The sequence below is a fragment of the Brassica oleracea genome, chromosome C2, assembly GCF_000695525.1.
Source record: "Brassica oleracea var. oleracea cultivar TO1000 chromosome C2, BOL, whole genome shotgun sequence".
Lineage (NCBI taxonomy): Eukaryota > Viridiplantae > Streptophyta > Magnoliopsida > Brassicales > Brassicaceae > Brassica > Brassica oleracea.
The window spans coordinates 4,738,271-4,757,700 of NC_027749.1; the positions used below are offsets into that span (position 1 = coordinate 4,738,271).

General features: G+C 37.7%; 3 protein-coding genes and 1 pseudogene across 6 annotated transcripts in view; all 4 read right to left on the minus strand.

The window, feature by feature from the left end:
• Positions 1 to 1,735: 1,735 nt before the first annotated feature.
• Positions 1,736 to 6,289, minus strand: LOC106323228 (annotated as a pseudogene).
• Positions 5,413 to 11,388, minus strand: LOC106323224 (disease resistance protein TAO1-like). 3 transcript variants are annotated; one of them, XR_001266666.1, is made up of 5 exons: positions 10,810 to 11,388; positions 9,606 to 10,716; positions 9,240 to 9,524; positions 6,766 to 9,135; positions 5,413 to 5,428 (listed from the first exon to the last, which is right to left on the minus strand). XR_001266666.1 is itself a non-coding variant. In XM_013761373.1 (4 exons), the coding sequence occupies exons 1-4, from the start codon at positions 11,361 to 11,363 to the stop codon at positions 7,120 to 7,122; spliced, it is 3,966 nt and encodes a 1,321-aa protein (XP_013616827.1). In that variant the 5' UTR covers positions 11,364 to 11,388; the 3' UTR covers positions 6,687 to 7,119. The 3 variants fall into 3 exon arrangements, 1 of the variants encoding a protein (XP_013616827.1); XR_001266665.1 differs by lacking the exon at positions 5,413 to 5,428 and adding an exon at positions 6,306 to 6,552; XM_013761373.1 differs by lacking the exon at positions 5,413 to 5,428 and having other exon boundaries at positions 6,687 to 9,135.
• Positions 10,643 to 19,430, minus strand: part of LOC106323223 (disease resistance protein TAO1-like) — a 93,774-nt gene continuing 84,986 nt past the window's right edge. For both annotated transcript variants that reach the window (XR_001266664.1, XR_001266663.1), the window contains exon 7: positions 10,643 to 10,716. The gene's annotated coding sequence lies outside the window, so the exon portion shown is untranslated. The remainder of the gene's footprint in view (positions 10,717 to 19,430) is intronic.
• Positions 14,522 to 16,223, minus strand: LOC106323241 (GDSL esterase/lipase At5g18430-like). The gene is made up of 5 exons (XM_013761392.1): positions 15,962 to 16,223; positions 15,701 to 15,831; positions 15,369 to 15,611; positions 15,044 to 15,299; positions 14,522 to 14,946 (listed from the first exon to the last, which is right to left on the minus strand). The coding sequence occupies exons 1-5, from the start codon at positions 16,221 to 16,223 to the stop codon at positions 14,726 to 14,728; spliced, it is 1,113 nt and encodes a 370-aa protein (XP_013616846.1). The 3' UTR covers positions 14,522 to 14,725.

Below are 19,430 nucleotides of genomic sequence, written 5' to 3' on the forward strand. Positions count from 1 at the left end.
TGTTTTCCACGTTGAAAGCAGAGCTCGTTGATGCCTCCCCAGAGTCTATCCTTCGAACTTCCTCAGCAAGGATACGATCTCTAACATCATTGAATTTGAGCTTCTGAGTACCCCACAGAATTACTAACCGCTGCCCTCATTGGCTCCCAACTATTTGGCAGAGATGCCAACAAAATCAGTGCTCGCACTTCATCATCAAACTCGATTTCAACTGATGAAAGTTGGTTGACAATCGTGTTGAACTCGTTCACATGTGCAGCAACCAGACCACCTTCTTCCATCTTCAAATGAAAGAGTTTCTTCAGGAGAAATACCTTATTGTTTGCCGAAGGTTTCTCATACATATCCGAGAGAACTTTCATGAGTCCTTCTGTGGTCTTCTCCTTCACAACGTTGTGAGCAACGTTTTTTGACAGTGTTAACCTTATAACACCAAGAACTTGTCTGTCAAGGAGCTCCCACTCATCCTGATCCATCTTCTCAGGCTTCTTGCTCAGCGGTTGATGAAGCTTCTTTCCGTACAGTTAATCTTCAATTTGCATTCTCCAAAATGCATAATCTGTACCATAAATTTCCTGATACTGTGCGCTGAACCATCTTCGCCTCTCATCGTTTCTGGAACCACCGTGTATTAGAACACCTTTGTCGATAAACCAATGTTACCTACAAAATTAACTATTCACGAATTATTGTTCACGTGAATAGTAACTCCGCAAAAAATTTGACCGACCACCTAACTCAAGCTCTGATACCAGTTGTTAGGAAATATGCGGTCAAATTTTGCGGTAAACCAGAATTTATGGGAGCGGGAAAGAAGCACACACACAAAATTGTTAACGGAATTCAGCCAATGTTGCCTACGTCTCCGGACCTGCTACAGATCTTTTATTATCAACCAGGGAAATTTTACAAGCTCACAACTCACACCCCGATCCCAAATACACTCAGAAATTGCTCGTAATTTCTGAAAGAAGATTTTTTGTGAGAAAAAAAATATTTTTTTTTTCTCCTTCTTCTTCTTCTCTCGTTCTCTCTGTTTTTTTTGTTTGGGATGATTTTCCTCTTCATCTTACGTTGAGTATTTATAGAAAAAGCTTGGGGAGTAGGTGGACGTAATTGTTGACAAACACCTCTTTCACCGTCCAACTTCACCGTCCATCACCGGCCAACACAAAAAACGTGTTCTTTGACTTACATTTATCACCATCATCAACAACTTTACCATATGTAAACCATGCATCTTCATATGCTTATGATGCGATATCTTGAGCTTATATTCAGTTTCTTCTCCTTATTCGATTCTATTGTGCGTCTCATTGTTTATGTTGGATACCGCATCAGAAAATCCAGCATCATTATCATTTACATCATTCTCTATTATCTTCCTCACCACTCACCTTCATAATCATAATTATAATTATAATAATAATCGTAATCATAATCATAAGTATAAGTATAATCATAATTATAATCGTAATCATAAGTATAATCATAATCATAATCATCTTCCTCAGCACCTTTACCATCATCATCATCATCATCTTCATCATCATCCTCCTCATCATCATCATCTTCATCCTCCTCACCACTTGCATTTTCATTGTTTGCCTCTATGTTTATATCCATTTTGTTCATTAGAAAAGCCAGTGTCGCAGCTTCATCTTCCTCATCATCATCATCATCATCATCATCATTATCTTCTTCTTCTTCCTTTTCTTCATCCTCACCACTTGCATTTTCATTGTTTGCCTCTATGTTTATGCCCATACATTCTCGTCTTCAATTTCTTTTTTGTCAAGAATACAATGAGGGACGACCTCCTCCAAAAGTCGTACACCGCACTTTTTGACCTTCCAGACATTCTTCGTCTTCAAGGCTTTATAATGGAATATGAAAACAAAAGAAAGCTCGATGAAAGTGGTTTCTTCGGCTTCAGGGTAATCCTGGTTTAGACAGATAGAATCTTCAAATATATGCAGATTGTGTGGATATAGACATGGCATATGATGGAGCTGGTTTGATCCCCATCCGACAGTGAGGCCGTTCTGTTTACCGCTGAAGTGACAAGACACACCCGTCAATGGACTCTCATATTTTTCATCATCGTCAATGTCATCACTATGATCCTCGAGATTAATATTGTCTTGTGACAGCAAGATGCAAGCTTTGAATCTTAAGGATGAAGGAAGAGGTCTTGGACTCAAATTGATCGTTAGGGAACCTGAAGTAGCTTGGTGAGTGAAGTGTTCATGCACTTTTTTACCCGGTAAGATCGCATATTTGCAAGGTGATGTCTGGATGAGCTTTCTCGCTTTCTGATCCAGGTTGGAGCAGTGAGCAAAGTTTAGGCAAATATTTGGGTTTTGAAAAGAAGACTCTATTCTCTTCAAGGAACGACAGTATCTTGCATCTAGAGATAAAAGGAACATGGAAGCTGTGGAAGTTCTACGAGCTCGCAGCATTCTGTGACGTCAAGCTTACTTAGTCCGGAGGGACTTCTGATGCAATATGGAAGAGTCTCGAAACCTATACCGCGGAAACGTAATGATATAGGAGATGTAAGAGCCTTCTTGGGTAGACATACAGGAAAAATGTAGTGAACGTCAAGGTCTGATTGTAATGTCCAACTGCGCTTCAAATCAGGCCCCCACTCAATAACTGCTTCAAATAAGCAATCATCAATATTTATCACATAACTCATAGAACTATCATACCCACTACAGTCAGCATGGTTACGAAGACAAAGAAACTCAAGATTGTCCAACTTAGAAACGTTTGGAGATATAATTTCCAGCCGCTGGCATCCTTCCATAATTAGTTTACGCAGACGAAATAGATTCTCAATCCATGGAGGAACCTCCTTTATCCCTGTAAAGCTCAACACCAACTCTTCAATGCTGTCTGGAACATTTGGGAACTCCTTGAGGTTTCTACACTCAGACATATCCAATTTATAAAGACAAGACCAAGTGCTTATTGATGATGGCATTTCCTCTATATCAGTGTTGCTCAGATTGAGTTCTTTCAAACTCAGAACAACCACTGAGTTTTTCCAAACTTGAGCAACCATTGAATTCTTTCAAACCGAAGCAATGACTGAGGTCTAATTCCTGGAGATTGATTAACCTACCGATAGAAGAGGGGAGCGCCTTCAAATCCCAGAAATAGCTAAGGTTACACACTCTAAGCTTAGTGGCGTTGCCAATAGAGCTTGTGAGCTCCTTCAAACTTCCGCAGTCACTGAGATCTAATTTTTTGAGACTCATTGCTTTTGAGAGATCTGGAATCTCTTTCAGACGCCATGAGGAACTCAAATCCACAGCTTGAGGCAATGGAGAGGCTGTACCAGAAAAAAAAAAGTTTTAGAGAAATGACTAATAGCTTTAGACGCAATACAAAAAATGATGAATATATTTACTTTGATTCCCTCCCAAAGCTTCTCAAATTTGTTTTTGGTCATGATTAGTTCGACAAGAAACTTGCCAGAGAACTTGGAAGGCCAAAATTTCAATGGACAATAGTTCCAATGTAACAATTTGAGTTTGTCGGGAAAGCAGTTGAGGCCTTCGGGTATGCATAAGCTATAAAAGTTGACTTTTAGAAACTGGAGATTATTCATCCCATCGAAAGCGCTTTTACTTATTTGGATTTCCTCTCTCTCTGAAGTCTCGAAAGATATGCCAAGAACAGTTCCAGCATCCTAGAATAGATTATTCAAAAAGAACTAACAAACCTCAGCTTAAAACCCCAAGGAAACAGAGGGATGAAGATGTAAGAAAATAAGACTTACGGTATCTTCATCAAGTAGTTCAATAATTTCCGTGGTATCCATCAAGAACTGTCGCTTTCCAGGCTCCTCCAAAGACTGTTTCTTGACAATTTCTCTACCCATTTGTTGCAGCAAACTATGCATCTTTACCCATCCCCTGTCTATAAATATAAGAGATTTGTCAGCTAAGACTTGAAGCCCATGGTTGACCTCCAAACCGCTTGTTTCAAGACAACTCTTAACGCTCTCAACCGTGCTGTAGAAACAAGAAAAGAAACATGCAATATGCAGGAAAAGAGCTTTATCTTTTTCAGTTAAGCTGTCGTAGCTGAATCTTAGAGTAGATTCAATTTCTCTGTCAAGGCTAGACCTGAGCCTTGGTAGTGCGTTTATCCAGTACTCCATGGGCATTCCTCGTAGATATGATCCCATGACTCTCAGGCCTAGAGGAAGATTACCAGAAAGTCGAGTGACTTCCCAAGCAAGCCTTACAAAACCATTATCTGGAGACTTTTGACCGAAAGCAGATTCGCAGAAGATCTGCAGAGACTCTTCTTCAGTTGGAAATTTCATCTCGTGGATATGATCGGTTCCGAGTCTGAGTGCCTTGAGAAGTTTTCTATTTTCAGTTGTAATGATAATAATACTTCCGGGACCAAACCAGCCACGCTGCGTTGCTATTTCCTCAAGTTGCCACAAGCAATCAACATCATCAAGAACAACCAATATTTTCTTGTCACTCAGCATTTCTCGTGCCACTCCTAAGTGATGAACCTCAATATTCGTTTGGTTGAGTATTTGAGACAACAAGGTTTTATGCAAACGCAACTTCAACTGATAGTCGTTACCACAAGGCTTTTCAAAACTTTTTCTGATATTCTCTAAGAAAGTGCTGAATGGAAAATCAGGAGAGAGTTGGTTGTATAAAACTCTGGCAGTTGTACTCTTACCAATCCCAGGAGGACCCACAACCCCAATCACCTTAACTTGTTCTGATTGTAGGATCAACTTCGATTTTATCTCCGTGATTTGAGCTCCTATGCCAACAAATTCATCAAAATCTTTTGATGGTGTAAAACCCAACACAGCCGTGATGTTTGAGGCAACTTTGTTGATCAAATCAGCTTCGTTGTCACTAACAAAAACAGAGGTTATTCATTAAAACAGCCATCATGTACACATAATATGCAAGTGGAAGTAAAAGTAAAAGTGAACTAACCAGTTGCTAAAGTCATAACCAGCTATACCCGCGACATCCTTCAAAGCTTGCCTCCATGTCTCTTTCACCTTTTTGTTTTTCCCAAACAGGTTTCATCAAAGACTTTTCCAAAATCTCCGGTCTGCTTCCTAACATGAGATGGATCCACTTCGTAGAAAATGGGTATCACTCTTCGTTGATCCTCTTCCCTGCACTTCATGATCTCCACCAACTCATCCAAACACCAGCTTGAAGAAGCGTAGTTAACGGAGAGCAAGACAATGGCAACACTTGATTGTCTGATCGCTCCTACAAGCACGGGACCAACAGATTCGCCTCGCTTGATCTCATTATCAATGAAAGGTATGATTCCCTTGCTTTTGAGCTCTTTCAGAACGTGACTAAGAAATCCTTTACGCACGTCTATTCCACGGAAGCTAAGGAAGACGTGATACAGCCAACTGCGAGACAGAGATGAAGAAGAAGCCATGAATAACAGCAAGAAGAAAATGATCACTAAGCGGAAGAAGAAATACAGACGCGTATATAGATCCTTATACAGCTAAGTCTTGACTTTTCAAGTGGGGAGAAACATTCAAGAAATGCATTATTTTGACATAAAATTATTTGTATTCTGTGCATAGTGGGAGCTATAACTGATTGTTTAGATTTAGAAAAAGGCAGTTTCCTGATGCAATCCGGGACTTTGTCAGAAAAAGGCTCCTTCCAAAGACGTGTGAAGCAATCCATGATTTTGAATGTTTCTCATTTCCATCACCAGATTACAACAGAACCGAGAGCACTCGAAGATCTCTACAGGATACAACCTGGAATAGTCTTTAAACCTTCTCGTGTAAAATGTAGTGAACTTTCTAGTCTGATCGAAATGTCTAAAAGCGCTTCAAATCGTCAGAACCCCACTAGATTACTGCATCAAATTATAATAATTATCACACTCTTTACCGCAGACCAAGAAACAGTCTTCTCATGATTCAAGTTGATGCAGTATAAGAAATTCAGATGGATCTCTGGATTGTGAAAGGAGCCATCTATTATATCAAGTGAGACACACTTCGTCGATTACTTTCAGCCTAGTCCTTTCTCGGTCTCTGTCCCCCCGTGTCAGACCGCACATGCGAAGGAAGATCGCTACATCATTCTCGCCTGCCGGTCTCCGAGCAACTCAGATTCCTCAAGATACTGAACAAATCATCCATAAACCCTTATTTCATAAATGACAGAACAGCTAACACAGATCCGCATTGCTTCTTGCTTTGATCTTTTTGCTTCTAAAAGACCTAAACAGCCTTTGCCCTGTTCTCCAATAAACATCAGAAGCTGCTTCTATGGCGGTTGAGAAGTCACCCTATAGTGCTTCCAAGTTCCAGTTAGAATCAATGGCTGAAAGTGACAAAATAAAGCTGCTGCAGAGTTTCTTCGTGTCTTAGCTGTCCCCTGCTTCGAAGGCTACCACGTCATCAAGTATAGAACCATTTTTAGCAAAAAGCTTTGTATATGAGCTTGATCCCATGAGCTCTCAAAAGCTGTTTCTTTTCCTTGGCTACAATGATCTTACTCCCACAACCTAACCACTGAGATTGTTTATCAACATCACATCATCAAGAACAACGAGAAATTTCAAATCCTGCAATCTCTCCTTTACCAAACCTAATCATGCATCTTCATATAATTTTCCTTGAACCTATATTGTCTCGGGTGTATAGAATGAGCTTATATTCTTGGAAAAGTTACATTGCACAGAATCAGAAAATCTAACTACATTACAGTTTTACAATACCTACGCAAGGCTTAACCTCATTCCTTTCCTGCTCCTTGTCTCTGCATCCTCATCACGTCCTGATTCTTCTTCTTCTCCAGTTTCGTTCCCGTCAATAATATAACGAGGGACCTCCAAAAGTTGTGCATTGGTTTAGACAGAAAGAATCTTCAAATGTATACAGACGGTCTTCATATCCATATCGATTGTGAGGCCATTCTGTTCACCTCAACAAGATCGCATCAAGAAATTTTCATCCTCTTCATCATCGTAGTGATCATTATCAAAGAGCTTAGGCTTTTATTTCCCAGTTCTCATAACAGACTTCGAACTGAAACATAAGACTGCTGAAAGTGGCTTCAGGGAAATCCTGGTCTAGACAGAAAGAATCTTCGAATGTATACAGATGGTCTTCTTCATATCCATATAGATAAGGCATATCGTGCTTGTTTGATCCATATGAGACAGTGAGGCCATTCTGCTACAAGACACACGCATCAATAAATTCTCATCCTCCTCACGGTTATCATAGTGTCTTGACAGCAAGATGCAAGCTTTGAATCTTAAGGATGAAGGAAGAGACCCTGGAGTTATATTAATCGTTAGGGAACCTGAAGTAGCTTGGTGAGTGAAGTCTGCAGGCACTTCTACACCCTCTACAAGCGCGGATTCGCAATCTGATGTCCGGATGAGATTTTTCCATTTTTGATTTGGGTGGGAATAGTCAAATCCTCTGCCATAAGAATCACTTTCGTATTCTTGTTCTTCACCATCATCATCAGTTTCATCTTCGTCACAATCACCATCATTATCATCATCACTTTCGTATTCTTCTTCTTCACCATCATCACCATCACCATCACCATCATCATCATTATTATCATCATTATAATTATCTGCATTTTCATCAGTAACACAATTAGGCACTTCCAAAAGTTGTACACCGCAGCCTTTGATCTTCACGTCTTCGTCATGGAGTCTGAACACAAAAGAAAGCTCGCTGGAAGTGGTTTCTTCAGTTTCAGGGCAATCCTGGTTTAGACAGAAATAATCTTCAAATATATACAGATGCTTTGGATATCCAAATAGATCTGGCGGCATATGATGGAGCTGGTTTGATCCATATTCCACAGTGAGGTCATTCTGTTTACCGCTGACACTACAAGACAAGCTACTCTCCGGTACAGAATAGTACCTAGAGTCTCTTGGCACCAAGATGCAACCTCTGAATCTGCAGGGTGAAGGAAGAGATTTTGGAGACAGATTGATCGTTAGGGAATCTGAAGTAGCTCGGTGAGTGAAATGTGCAGGCACTTCTTCACCAGGTAAGAGCGCATATTTGCAATGTGATGTTTGGATGATCTTTCTGGCTTTTTGATTCAGTTTGTAACATCCATAAAAGTTTAGGCAAATATTTGGATTTTGAAAAGAAGAGTCTATTCTCTTCAAAAATACACAATCTACTGCATCTAGAGATATAAGGGAAGCTGGAAGCTGTGGAAGTGCTCGGAGATTTCTGCACATTGTGATGTCAAGCTCACTTAGTCCAGAGAGAAATCCAATGCAATCTGGAATAGTCTTCAAACCAACACAACGTAAACATAATGACACTGGAGATGTAAAAGCCTTCTTGGGTAGACATATCGGTAAAATATGGTGAACTCTGAAGTCTGATCGTAATTTCCAACTGTGATTCAAGTCAGGTCCCCACTTAATAACTGCTTCAAATAATTTTAAACCAGATTCTCCGACAAATTCATCATCATACTCATATTCGCCATCTTTACGTAGACCAAGAAACTCAAGATTATCCAACTTGGAAATGTTTGGAGATATAGTTTTCAGCTTCTTGCATCCATACATAATTAGTTTACGGAGACGAAACAGATTCCCGATCCATGAAGGAACCTCTTCTATCCTTGTCTTGCACAACACCAACTCTACAATGCTGTCTGGAACATTAGGGAACTCCTTGAGGTTTCTACAGTCTGACACATCCAATTTATAAAGACAAGACCAAGTGCTCATTGATAATGGCACTTCCTCTATCTCAGTACCCGTCAGCCTGAGTTCTTTCAAACTCGAACAACCACTGAGTTTTTCCAAACTCGAGAAAACACTGACTGCTTTTAAAGTCTGGCAACCACAGAGGTCTAATTCCTTGAGATTGATTAACCTACTGATAGAAGAGGGGAGCTCCTTCAAAAGCCAGCACCCAAAAAGATTGCATTTTTTAAGCTTGGTGGCATTGCCAATAGAGCTTGTGATCTCTAACAAACTTGTGCAGCCACAGAGAACTAATTCCTCAAGACTCGTTGCATTTGAGAGATCTGGAATCTCTTTCAGATAACAAGATTCTTTCAGATCCATCAGCTTGAGGCATTGGAGAGGCTATACCAAGGAAAAAGAAGAAGGAAGATAAGTTTTACAAAAATAACTAATAGCGCTTTACATGAAAATACATGAGAAAAGAATTTCCAATGTATTAGTCTTACTTGGATTCCCTCCCAAAGCTTCTCAAACTTGCTATTTGGCATGATTAGTTCGACGAGAAACTTGAAAGAGAACTTGGAAGGCCAAAACCTCAATGGACAGTAGTTCCAATGTATTAGTCTGAGTTTGTTGGGAAGACAGTTGAGGCCTTCGGGTATGCATAATTTATCATAGTCGACTGTTAGAAACTGGAGACTATTCATCCCTTCGAAAGCGCTTTTACTTATATGGACTTCCTCGCTCTGATTTGAAGCATCTAACATTATTCCCAGAACTTCTCCATTAACCTAGAATACATTATTTTACAAAAGAACTAATAAATCTCAGCTTGAAAAAAGAGGACTACATATGTAAGAATAAATACTTACAGTATTTTCTTCAAGTAAATCAGAAATATCCTTGGCATCCATCAAGAACTGTCGCTCTTTCAAAGACTGTTTCTTGACAATTTCTCTACCCAATTGTTGCAGTAAACTATGCATCTTTACGTATCCACTGTAATCTATAGATATAAGAGATTTATGGGCTAAGACATCAAGCCCATGGTCGACGTCCAAACCACTTTTTTCCAGACACCTCTTAAGGCTATCAACTTTGCAGTCGATACGAGAAAAGAAACATGCAATATGTAGGAAAAGAGCTTTATCTTTATCATCACTTAAGGCGTCATAGCTAAATCTTAGAGTAGATTCAATTTCTGTGTTAAGGCTAGACCTGAGCCTTGGTAGTGCCTTTATCCAGTAGTCCATGGACATTCCTCGTAGATACGATCCCATGACTCTCAGGCCTAGAGGAAGATTACCAGCAAGCCAAGTAACTTCCCTAGCAAGATCTTCAAAACCATCATATGGAGAGTTCTGATCGAAAGCATATTGGCAAAAGATCTCAAGAGACTCATCTTTAGTTGGAAATTTCATCTTGTAGATATGATCGATCCCCAGTCTGAGTTGCTTGAGAAGTTTTACATCTTCCGTTGTAATGATAACAATACTTCCCGGACCAACCCATTCACGCTGCTTTGCAATTTCCTCGAGTTGCCACAAGTTATCCACTTCATCAAGAACAGCCAACACCTTTTTGTCACTCAGCATATTTTGAGCCACTCCTAAGTGACCAACCACAATATCCTTTTGGTTGAGTAGTTGAGACAACAAATTTTGATGAAAACGCAACTTCAGCGAATAGTCGTTACCACAAGGCTTCTCATAATTTCCTCTGATATTCTCCAAAAACGTGCTGAATGGAAAACCAGGAGAGAGTTGGTTGTATAAAACTCTGGCAGTGGTCGTCTTCCCAATCCCGGCAGGACCCACAAGCACAATCATCTTAACTTGTTCCGATTGTAGGATGAACTTCGATTTTATATCTATGATTCGACGTTCGATGCCAACAAAGTTATCAAAGTCTTTTGATGGTGTAAAACCCAACACAGCCGTGACATCTGAGGCAACTTTGTTGATCAAATCAGCTTCACTGTCACTAACAGAAACAAAGGCTATTCATTAAAACAGATATCATCGAAATTAGCTACACATAATAAGGAAGTGGAAGTGGAAGTAAAAGTGAACTAACCAGTTGTCATAACCAGCTATACCCGCGACATCCTTCAAAGCTTTCCTCCATGTCTCTTTCACCTCTTCTGTTTTTCCCAAACAGGTTTCATCAAAGACTTTTCCAAAATCTCCTTTCTGTTTCCTAACATCAGATGGATCCACTTTGTAGAAAATGGGCAGCACTGGTTGTTTATACTCATCTCTGCACTTCATGATTTCCACTAACTCATCCAGACACCAGCTTGAAGAAGTGTAGTTACTGGAGAGCAAGACAATAGCAACCCTTGATTGTCTGATCGCTCCTACAAGCAGGGGACCGACAGATTCGCCTCGCTCCATCTCGTCATCAACAAAAGCTATGATTCCTTTGCTTTCGAGCCCTTTCCGAACGTGACTAAGAAAGCCTTTGCGCACGTCTACACCACGGAAGCTCAGAAAGACGTGATACAACCAACTGCGAGACAGAGATGAAGAAGAAGCCATGGATAGCATCAGGAAGATCAAGACGATCACTAAGCTTTTCAGATCTGAAGAAGAGATAAGAAAAAGAGGCTTTCTATGAGTGTGGCTCATAAATCATATCCCACGTAAAAGAGTAAGGACGCGTAAACAGATAAGGATACAAGGCAAAGACTTGACTTTTCAAGTGGAGATTAAAAGTCTAAGAAATAATTTGTATTCACGCGTAAACTGGACCACAAGCCTAGAAGATGGGGTCCAACTTGAAAAAAATAATCGAACTCTATTCACTCACTGTTCATCATTCATCATCGTCATCGTCATCATGCCATTCTTCCCCCAATCTTAGTTCATCGATCCAAATGCAATGATTCTCTATATTGTTAGAGACAGGTCCTGATGAATTCCGGAAGGGCAGCTTATTAATTAGTGACGTGTGATGCAATCCGGGATTGTGTCAATATAACTATTCCTGAAATAAAATGGTCGAGGAAGATCAGCATTTTGGATGCTTCTCATTTTCATCCCCAGATTATGTCCGAACCAGAGAGATGATAGAGAAATCTTCAGGAAAATTCCCAACATTCTTGCACCCCAAGAAATCTAGTGTTTTGATATGTTCCAGCCTAGAAATCCCAGCACCGATGCTTCTTTGCTTCATTTCATTAACATGGATCTCTGTCCTGCTGAAACTCAACCATTCTATTGTATCTGGAAGACATGGAAATGTATTGAGGAGGTTAAACTCTGTTTTCTCAATCTAAATTATAGACTGAACTTTGACAAGAATCTGAATATAGCTATGACATTTGACAAGAATCATCACCACTTGTCACTAAAGACTCAGAGTTCAATCAATAGTTTGGATTGAGAAAACGAGTTTCAAGTTTAGTTAACAGTTTTATTTGAAGAACGTTCTTAGAATTGCGGTGACATTCGGCCATTTAAAACCGAGGTAATGGCAAGTATGCGCACACACTCAAAACTAACCAATATTTTCCTTGACAGAGCATTGTTTTCTGTTGAGGCTGCGTGATTTCCCATATCAATAAAAGTCTGAAACCCATGTAAGTAGTTACGTCATAGAGTCGAGACCACAATTCTCTATTGAATCTACACTAGACCTAAAAAAGGTAGACAGAGATATATCAGCTCGCAACAAATATTTTCAGACAAGATCACCGGTTTCAGATGTTTGATCAAATTATATCATCAAGCCACGACCTCCTAGTATTCAAATGCTGATTCTCAGTAATTAACCTAACTACCTAAGGATTGACCCAACTATGCAAATCCCATACATCTGAGGACATTGAAATAACATAGCATTAAACATTAAAACAGTAAAATATACGATAGTCTTTTGTCAAGAACACAAAACTCTATAAAAACCGAGTTGTCATGGATTCTAAAAGTAATTTCTTTTAGCTACACAAGAACTCGGAAAATAGTAATAGATGTGGAAAATGAAACAAAATGGAGACGGAGATGTTGACAAGGAAAAGAAGAAAAGAGTCAATTTTATTCATTCCAATGTTTTCAAGAGCTGAAGAGACCAGCTGCTTCTCTTATCCGTGAAAAGTCAATGCAGAATGCTTGAACTTCTATAAATAGATCCTTCACTGTTTCCATTTACCAAAAATATTCATTTCATCATAACATAGATTTCTAAATCTGATAGCAATCAGTCAAAACAAAACACAGATGAGAACAGTTACATACCGACAACCGTCAATGATGTTGTTACGAATTAAACTCTGAATGAAGACGCAAACAAGCCTTACAAGCCTATTCTGCATGTATTTGAACGATATATCACTTATTACCTATAAAGATAAAAACAAATACAAGAAATGTACCAACTGTTAAGCCAAGAAATCTGAGAACACATAATGTCAGAGGCTCAGAGCACGAGCACGAGTATTTCACATAACTACAAGATGGTGTTAAAAGATTTACCAAAATAAATGCATTTGGCATATACGGAAGGAATAATTAGAAATACAAATCTAAGAAAATTTATTTGAGTTGACAAAAAAAAATTATTTGAGCCAGGTATACCAGTATGGGTCTAAATTTTGGGTTTATACTAGCTAGGGTTTTATAATTTACGATTTTTACAAAAATTCTGAGTCAATTAATATCTTTAAATTCTGTATTTTAGAATTAGTATTGAATGTGATTTATATAATGTGGTTATCAAATTTAAGACTAACTAGATTTAGACCCGCACAACCGTGCGGGTATTAATTTTTATGTTTATATATATATTTTACATAATTAGAATATATTTTTAAAGTTATTTATATATTTAAATGTTTATATATAATTATTTTAAATATAACAATTTGATAGCTTTCATGCTGTAAGTTAATTGATTATTTCAAATCATCACATATATTTGGTATTTTTTATTATATATATTTTAAAAGTATTTTTTATTCCATTATTATGATCATGATCCGTAATTAAAAGCGCTAAATTTTCTTTATCAATATTTTTTTATGTTTATTCATTTAATATAATAACTATATATATATATAAAGTTTAAGATAAGTTAATTTTATACATGAATTATCTAATTTACTAATGTTAACCCGTTCTACCAACATATTATATTAATTTATCAGTTTCAAATAATTTTATCATATTTAGTTAAATACAATGTTTTATTTTAAAATGATAGATATAACTATAAAATAGTAAAATTTGATATAATTTTTTTCATTTTATAAAAGATAACTGAGTATATATATATATATATATATTAATGTATAATAACATTAATTTCATTACTAATTACAAAATTAGTGAAAATATTTATATACAATTTTTGATAATTAAGATATTGTTATAATGTTTTTCAACAAAATTGTTAAGAAAATTAAATATATATATATTTATATTTTAAATTAAAAATATCAAATTATATTATGATTTAAGTAGTTAAAAGATTATATATTAGCATTAAGGAAATACATTTAATACAAATTTTAAATGATGATCCAAATAAAAATATCACACATGAATAAATGTGAGTTTGTTAACCAATCCGGGTTTTTAGGAGTCGATGTTATATTAGGAATGATATATTATTAATACATATTATTAGTAATAAATGAATAGGTCCATTTTTAAAAAAATCACACATGAATCAAAGTTGTGACTTATGTTTTAATATATAAGATAATAAATTAATAATATTAAGGTTATAAGAGAAATGATAATTTCATATGTCCATCAGTTCCACGCATGCATGGTGGCGCTGGGAGTCGTCAAGTAAATAATTAAAATCATAAACAACTTTTCAATTAAAATTACAAACAATGAAACAAGTTACATTCAGAACAACTTGAGTTATTTCATTCTCATGTACTCGAACACATACATCTTGAGAACTGAATAATATAGTATAAACGAATAAAACTGAACTTAGGGATTGCTCAAACTGAGTTTCCCACTTCATCATGTGTGGCTCATAGGGCAAGAGCAGAGCTAAGGTTCATAGGGTTCATATACTTGGTGGTACCGGTCAATATATGACGGACTATTATGCGGTTTGCTTTCTCGGACGGATGAAACGCGTCCCAAAACACGTATAACTCACGGTTCCGACACAAGTTCGATAGTACCGTACACAAACCCATCCCATTGTACGGCCCTTGTCCGCAACAAGCAACCTTCGACGTTATAAATCCTATAATCCACCGAACAAAAAAAATGTTATAACACTTTCTTGTCAGAAAAAAGCAGATTGCTAATTAGAAAATGAAAACTCAATTTAATTTAATTACCGAATCTTCGTGGAGTGGTCAGAAAATCTATTTGCATTTGGTTTGTGTTTGCTGCAATAAAAACAGTTTTCCCAATCTTTCTGTTAAGTGCATTTATCATTTGGGTTAGCTGAGGATCGTATAGAGCCGCCGCTCGTTGTAACTCAGCTGAGCATCTCCCACTGGACGAGCTTGATCTCGCCAGCTCGGCCGGTGCACATCCTAAGGGTCCGGCTCCCGTCACTAGAACTCGACCCACTCCAAGCGAATGTAACCTCTAAAAATAACTCAAATTAAGTTGTTACCTTGTGCACTTAACAAAAAAATTGTTTAAGGTTGTTATTACCATTAGTATCTTCTTGTACTCGGAGATTAGTAACCGGACGTAGTGAGGAAGTGAATACTGGCGCGACCTAGCGGAATATGGCACCAAGAAATAGTTGTTCACGAAGTCGTTGCCACCGACCGTAATTAGTACAAGCGATTGTCTCACGAGCCTTTGTGTTCGCGGTATCCCAATCAAGCGGCTCACACGTTGTTGGTATTGTTGGAAGTAGGCTAGTTGCTGGTACATTCTTATAATGTTGACCTGCATACCAAAACTCTTAACATATAAAAAACCGGAGGATTTATGAAGATTTTAATTTATGCATGGTCAGATCCGATTTGATTACTTACGAATTGAAAACCGGTATCGTTGAGAATTCCAATGCCGGCGGAGGCAAAGTTCGCACCGTTAAGCAGTCTACGTCCTCTTAGCTCCGGACTAAGGTACGGTAACGGTGACTCTTCGTTGCCGATTGCCTCACCTAACCAATACTAACCAACTGATTATTATGAATGATGATGATGTTATATAATTTTTACATCTTACAACTATATATGCCTGCATGTGTTATTAGTCTAAAACTGTTAATGAGATTAGTAAGCAAACGTAACTGATGAGATCTGGAATGTTAAGACCGTTGGAAAACCGTCCGGTTGGTCTCCGAGATGGAAAATCAATTCCATATGGTGGAGAATCGGCACGTGCAGTCGTCACTAAATAGTTGTTGTTGCCACTGTCGACGAGCGAGTCTCCGAACACGAAGAAGGCACGTGCAGCCTCAACTGCGATAGGACCGGACACAACCAATGCTAGGAACATAGACACGTTTGCTATAACCATCATTGATCCGGGTCTTCTAGTTGATACCGCCATCACGGCGTTTTGTTTTTTTATTTGAGTTTGAAAATGACTTCAAGATATAATGAAGAGTGAAATTTATATAAGTTGAAATTTTGGTTTAAACTTTTCATGTGATTTATTCAACTGAATTCAATCCCGTGTTAAGCCAACCAGAAGTATTTACTTCTAATTTTTAGTTATTTACAATCCCACTATTAAAAAAATAGAACTATATAATACGATAATATTACCAAAGTATTTGTGGTCCAAGAAAACGATAATGTTGTACATCTACATATGTAGTATATTATCATACATAAGTTGGCTTCCTTTTCTCTGCCATTGTTTTTTCACTGACTACTACAATTTTGATAAAGACATTATTTGGTTACAATTGTTCACTGCATTTTAAAGAATAAATGACTACTCAAAAACTAGTGCATGGTTAGATCTCACAAATTCATTCTGTATTTCCTTGTGAATATGTTAAAGGCCACCCATATCCACCTCAAAGTTTCACAAGAAGTAAGGAACAAACAAAAGGTTGGGACACAAAACCACCCTACTTTTATCGTTAACAAGAACTCACATGAGACTTGTGTATGCCAGCTTATGGAGAACAACCATAGACTTTCTTTTTTAACCAGAAACTTAATTCATTTAATTAGACAAAATATCTTTTAACAAAAAAGTTGACAAAAGACCTAGTGTTACTGAAGCTCTGACCAAACATTTTACAATAATGTTAATAAGATGATACAAAAATATATATATCGAAGTATGTAATTGGGTTTATTAAATAGGCCCAAGTGATCCAACACTCTGACCCAGTCTAATAGCCCATTTATCGTTACTACATATCCAAAAGTAAGACCAATAGCCACGTGGATCAGCAGTTTGACTCCAGGTCAGCGTGCCACGTCTTCAAGAACATTACCGGTTCGTGTCAGCTTCTTCGCGGTCCAATTAAATAGGTTTCATCTTCTTCTTCCTTCACTCCAACACAGTCGTGGGAGTCTCCAGCTCCACGCCAGCGAAATCCACGATTCAAAGGTAACCATTTATTCTCTGTTTTCGCTTTGTGTCTGCAGAACAATGGCTATCATAATCAGCACCTGTACAATGGTTACCAACCTTTAGTGAATCAACAACCAATGATGATGCCCAATATGCCAATGCATCCCCACTTCTTTAACAACCTCAATTTGCCTCAACAGAAGCAACAGTTTCATCAGTTTGCTTTGCCCAACCATATCAACCATTTACTTCCAAACTTATTGTGAAATCTTCTAGGTGGTCATCCTAACTCATCCAGACACCAGCTTGAAGAAGTGTAGTTACTGGAGAGCAAGACAATGGCTACCCTTGATTGTTTGATCGCTCCTACAAGCAGGGGACCCACAGATTCGCCTCGCTCCATATTGTCATCAACAAAAGCTATGATTCCTTCGCTTTCTAGCCCTTTCCGAACGTGACTAAGAAAGCCTTTGCGCACGTCTTCTCCACGGAAGCTCAGGAAGGCGTGATACAACCAACTGCGAGACAGAGATGAAGAAGAAGCCATGGATAACATCAGGAAGATCAAGACGATCACTAAGCTTTTCAGATCTGAAGAAGGAGATAAGAAAAAGAGACTTTCTATGTGTGTGTAACCATGTGGCGGACCCATGTGGTTAAATAGGAGGGTCAGATGACACAGGTCTAATTTATATTCTAATGTTTTTGCTATGAGTACATTAAGATTCTGCGACAGTTCTGGTGTGGGTACACAGCATGTGACACCCCTTTATGTTCAATTCTCCACCGGTGTATTTTCAATTTATTTTTTCTTTACTCTAATTTATGACCTCCTTAGACCGCCTCCAATGGGAGAACCCCTACGAGGTTCTTAAATTTTTTTCCTTTTTAGAAACTAAATTATTAAATTTAAATATTACAAAACTTATAAATTATTGTATTTCATAACATTTAAACAAATATGACATAAAAACATATGAAAAATAGAAATACAAATTTATAATTATAAATTTTAAACAAACATGAAAGAAACAAATTAAAGTAATGCATTAGAGATTTAGAAGAATTTTAAACACCATTGAAATATTTATTAACTTGTCAAATATTTATTAACTTGAAGCGTTCTTAGTTTTGCTTCAAACATTGACGATAATGCATTAGAGATTTAGAAGAAGTGATGATCAGGTATGTTCAAGATCAAGAAGAACAGAGGATAGGGGATTACCTGAATATCGGATGCAGGTGCAGGGCAATGAGCCTGGATCATATCCTTTGACACAAATCCAACACCACCATCCCATGTCTCCGGAGGCTAATCATCACCACACACAAAAAAGTTTAAACAGGCAAGTTAAATTAGATAAACGCCTAAACATTTGGATTTGGTGGCTAACCCTGGTTCAAAACATAGTAGATTTTGAATGAGGTGCACCTTTGTCTTGTCATCACATAATATTTAGTTGTTTGAAAAGAGTATGAAAAGATAAAGAGTCAGAAGGTGAGAGACAGTTTACACCCTTAAGAGAACGTCATCGTATGTGCCATTGGCGTAAATGAGGTGAACCTTTGTCTTGTCTGTTGGATTCTCAAGAATAGCTCTTGCTACCTTCACAAATGCGAAACCAAATATTACATCTATTTCAAGTTAGACGCTCTGTAACGTGCGTCTGAAACAATAATGAATAGCAGAAGCTATAGGAATAGATGTTAAGGCAAATAAGATCAATGAATCATTAGGAAAATAGTACCTCTAAGTTTTGAGACAGCAGCCTGAGCTGTATCAGAGATTGATGAATGACGCCCAGGAAGAAAAAGCCAAAGGTTGATCTGTTCATCTAAAGAGCAGCGAGGAATGATCATCATATATTCAGCTACAAACTTACAAGATTGACTAACTTCAGGAGCGTGGTGTCTAGCTATTTTACCAGGGTTGTATAAACCTTGAGATGGATCCCAAGGTCCAACAAATGAATTGGTCCATGTGCTAAGAAACCCTTCCTTCTGCAGCCTGATAAAGGATAAGTTTAATCCTTAAGTGTTGTAGTACTTAAGATGTCAATCCAATCTCTAGTGATTCTAAGCACTAAAAATGCAAACCATTTATCTCAATCTAAGTGCAATCAAATGATGTTTGTTTGTAACAAGTAATAGTGCGAAATAACTTGAGTTTTAATTCAAATATAACAAAGAAGAACCAATGGGTATTTAGGCAATTGATTTCAA

Coding starts and splice junctions, on each gene's coding strand:
- LOC106323224 (XM_013761373.1), bottom strand. CDS start 11,363: ATGAGCCACACTCATAGAAAGCCTCTTTTTCTTATCTCTTCTTCAGAT. Junction 9,525..9,605: donor ATTTACTTGAAGAAAATACT/GTAAGTATTTAT, acceptor AATGTATTCTAG/GTTAATGGAGAAGTTCTGGG. Junction 9,136..9,239: donor AGCTTTGGGAGGGAATCCAA/GTAAGACTAATA, acceptor TCCTTGGTATAG/CCTCTCCAATGCCTCAAGCT.
- LOC106323241 (XM_013761392.1), bottom strand. CDS start 16,223: ATGGCGGTATCAACTAGAAGACCCGGATCAATGATGGTTATAGCAAAC. Junction 15,612..15,700: donor ACGATACCGGTTTTCAATTC/GTAAGTAATCAA, acceptor TTTGGTATGCAG/GTCAACATTATAAGAATGTA. Junction 15,300..15,368: donor AGTACAAGAAGATACTAATG/GTAATAACAACC, acceptor AGTTATTTTTAG/AGGTTACATTCGCTTGGAGT.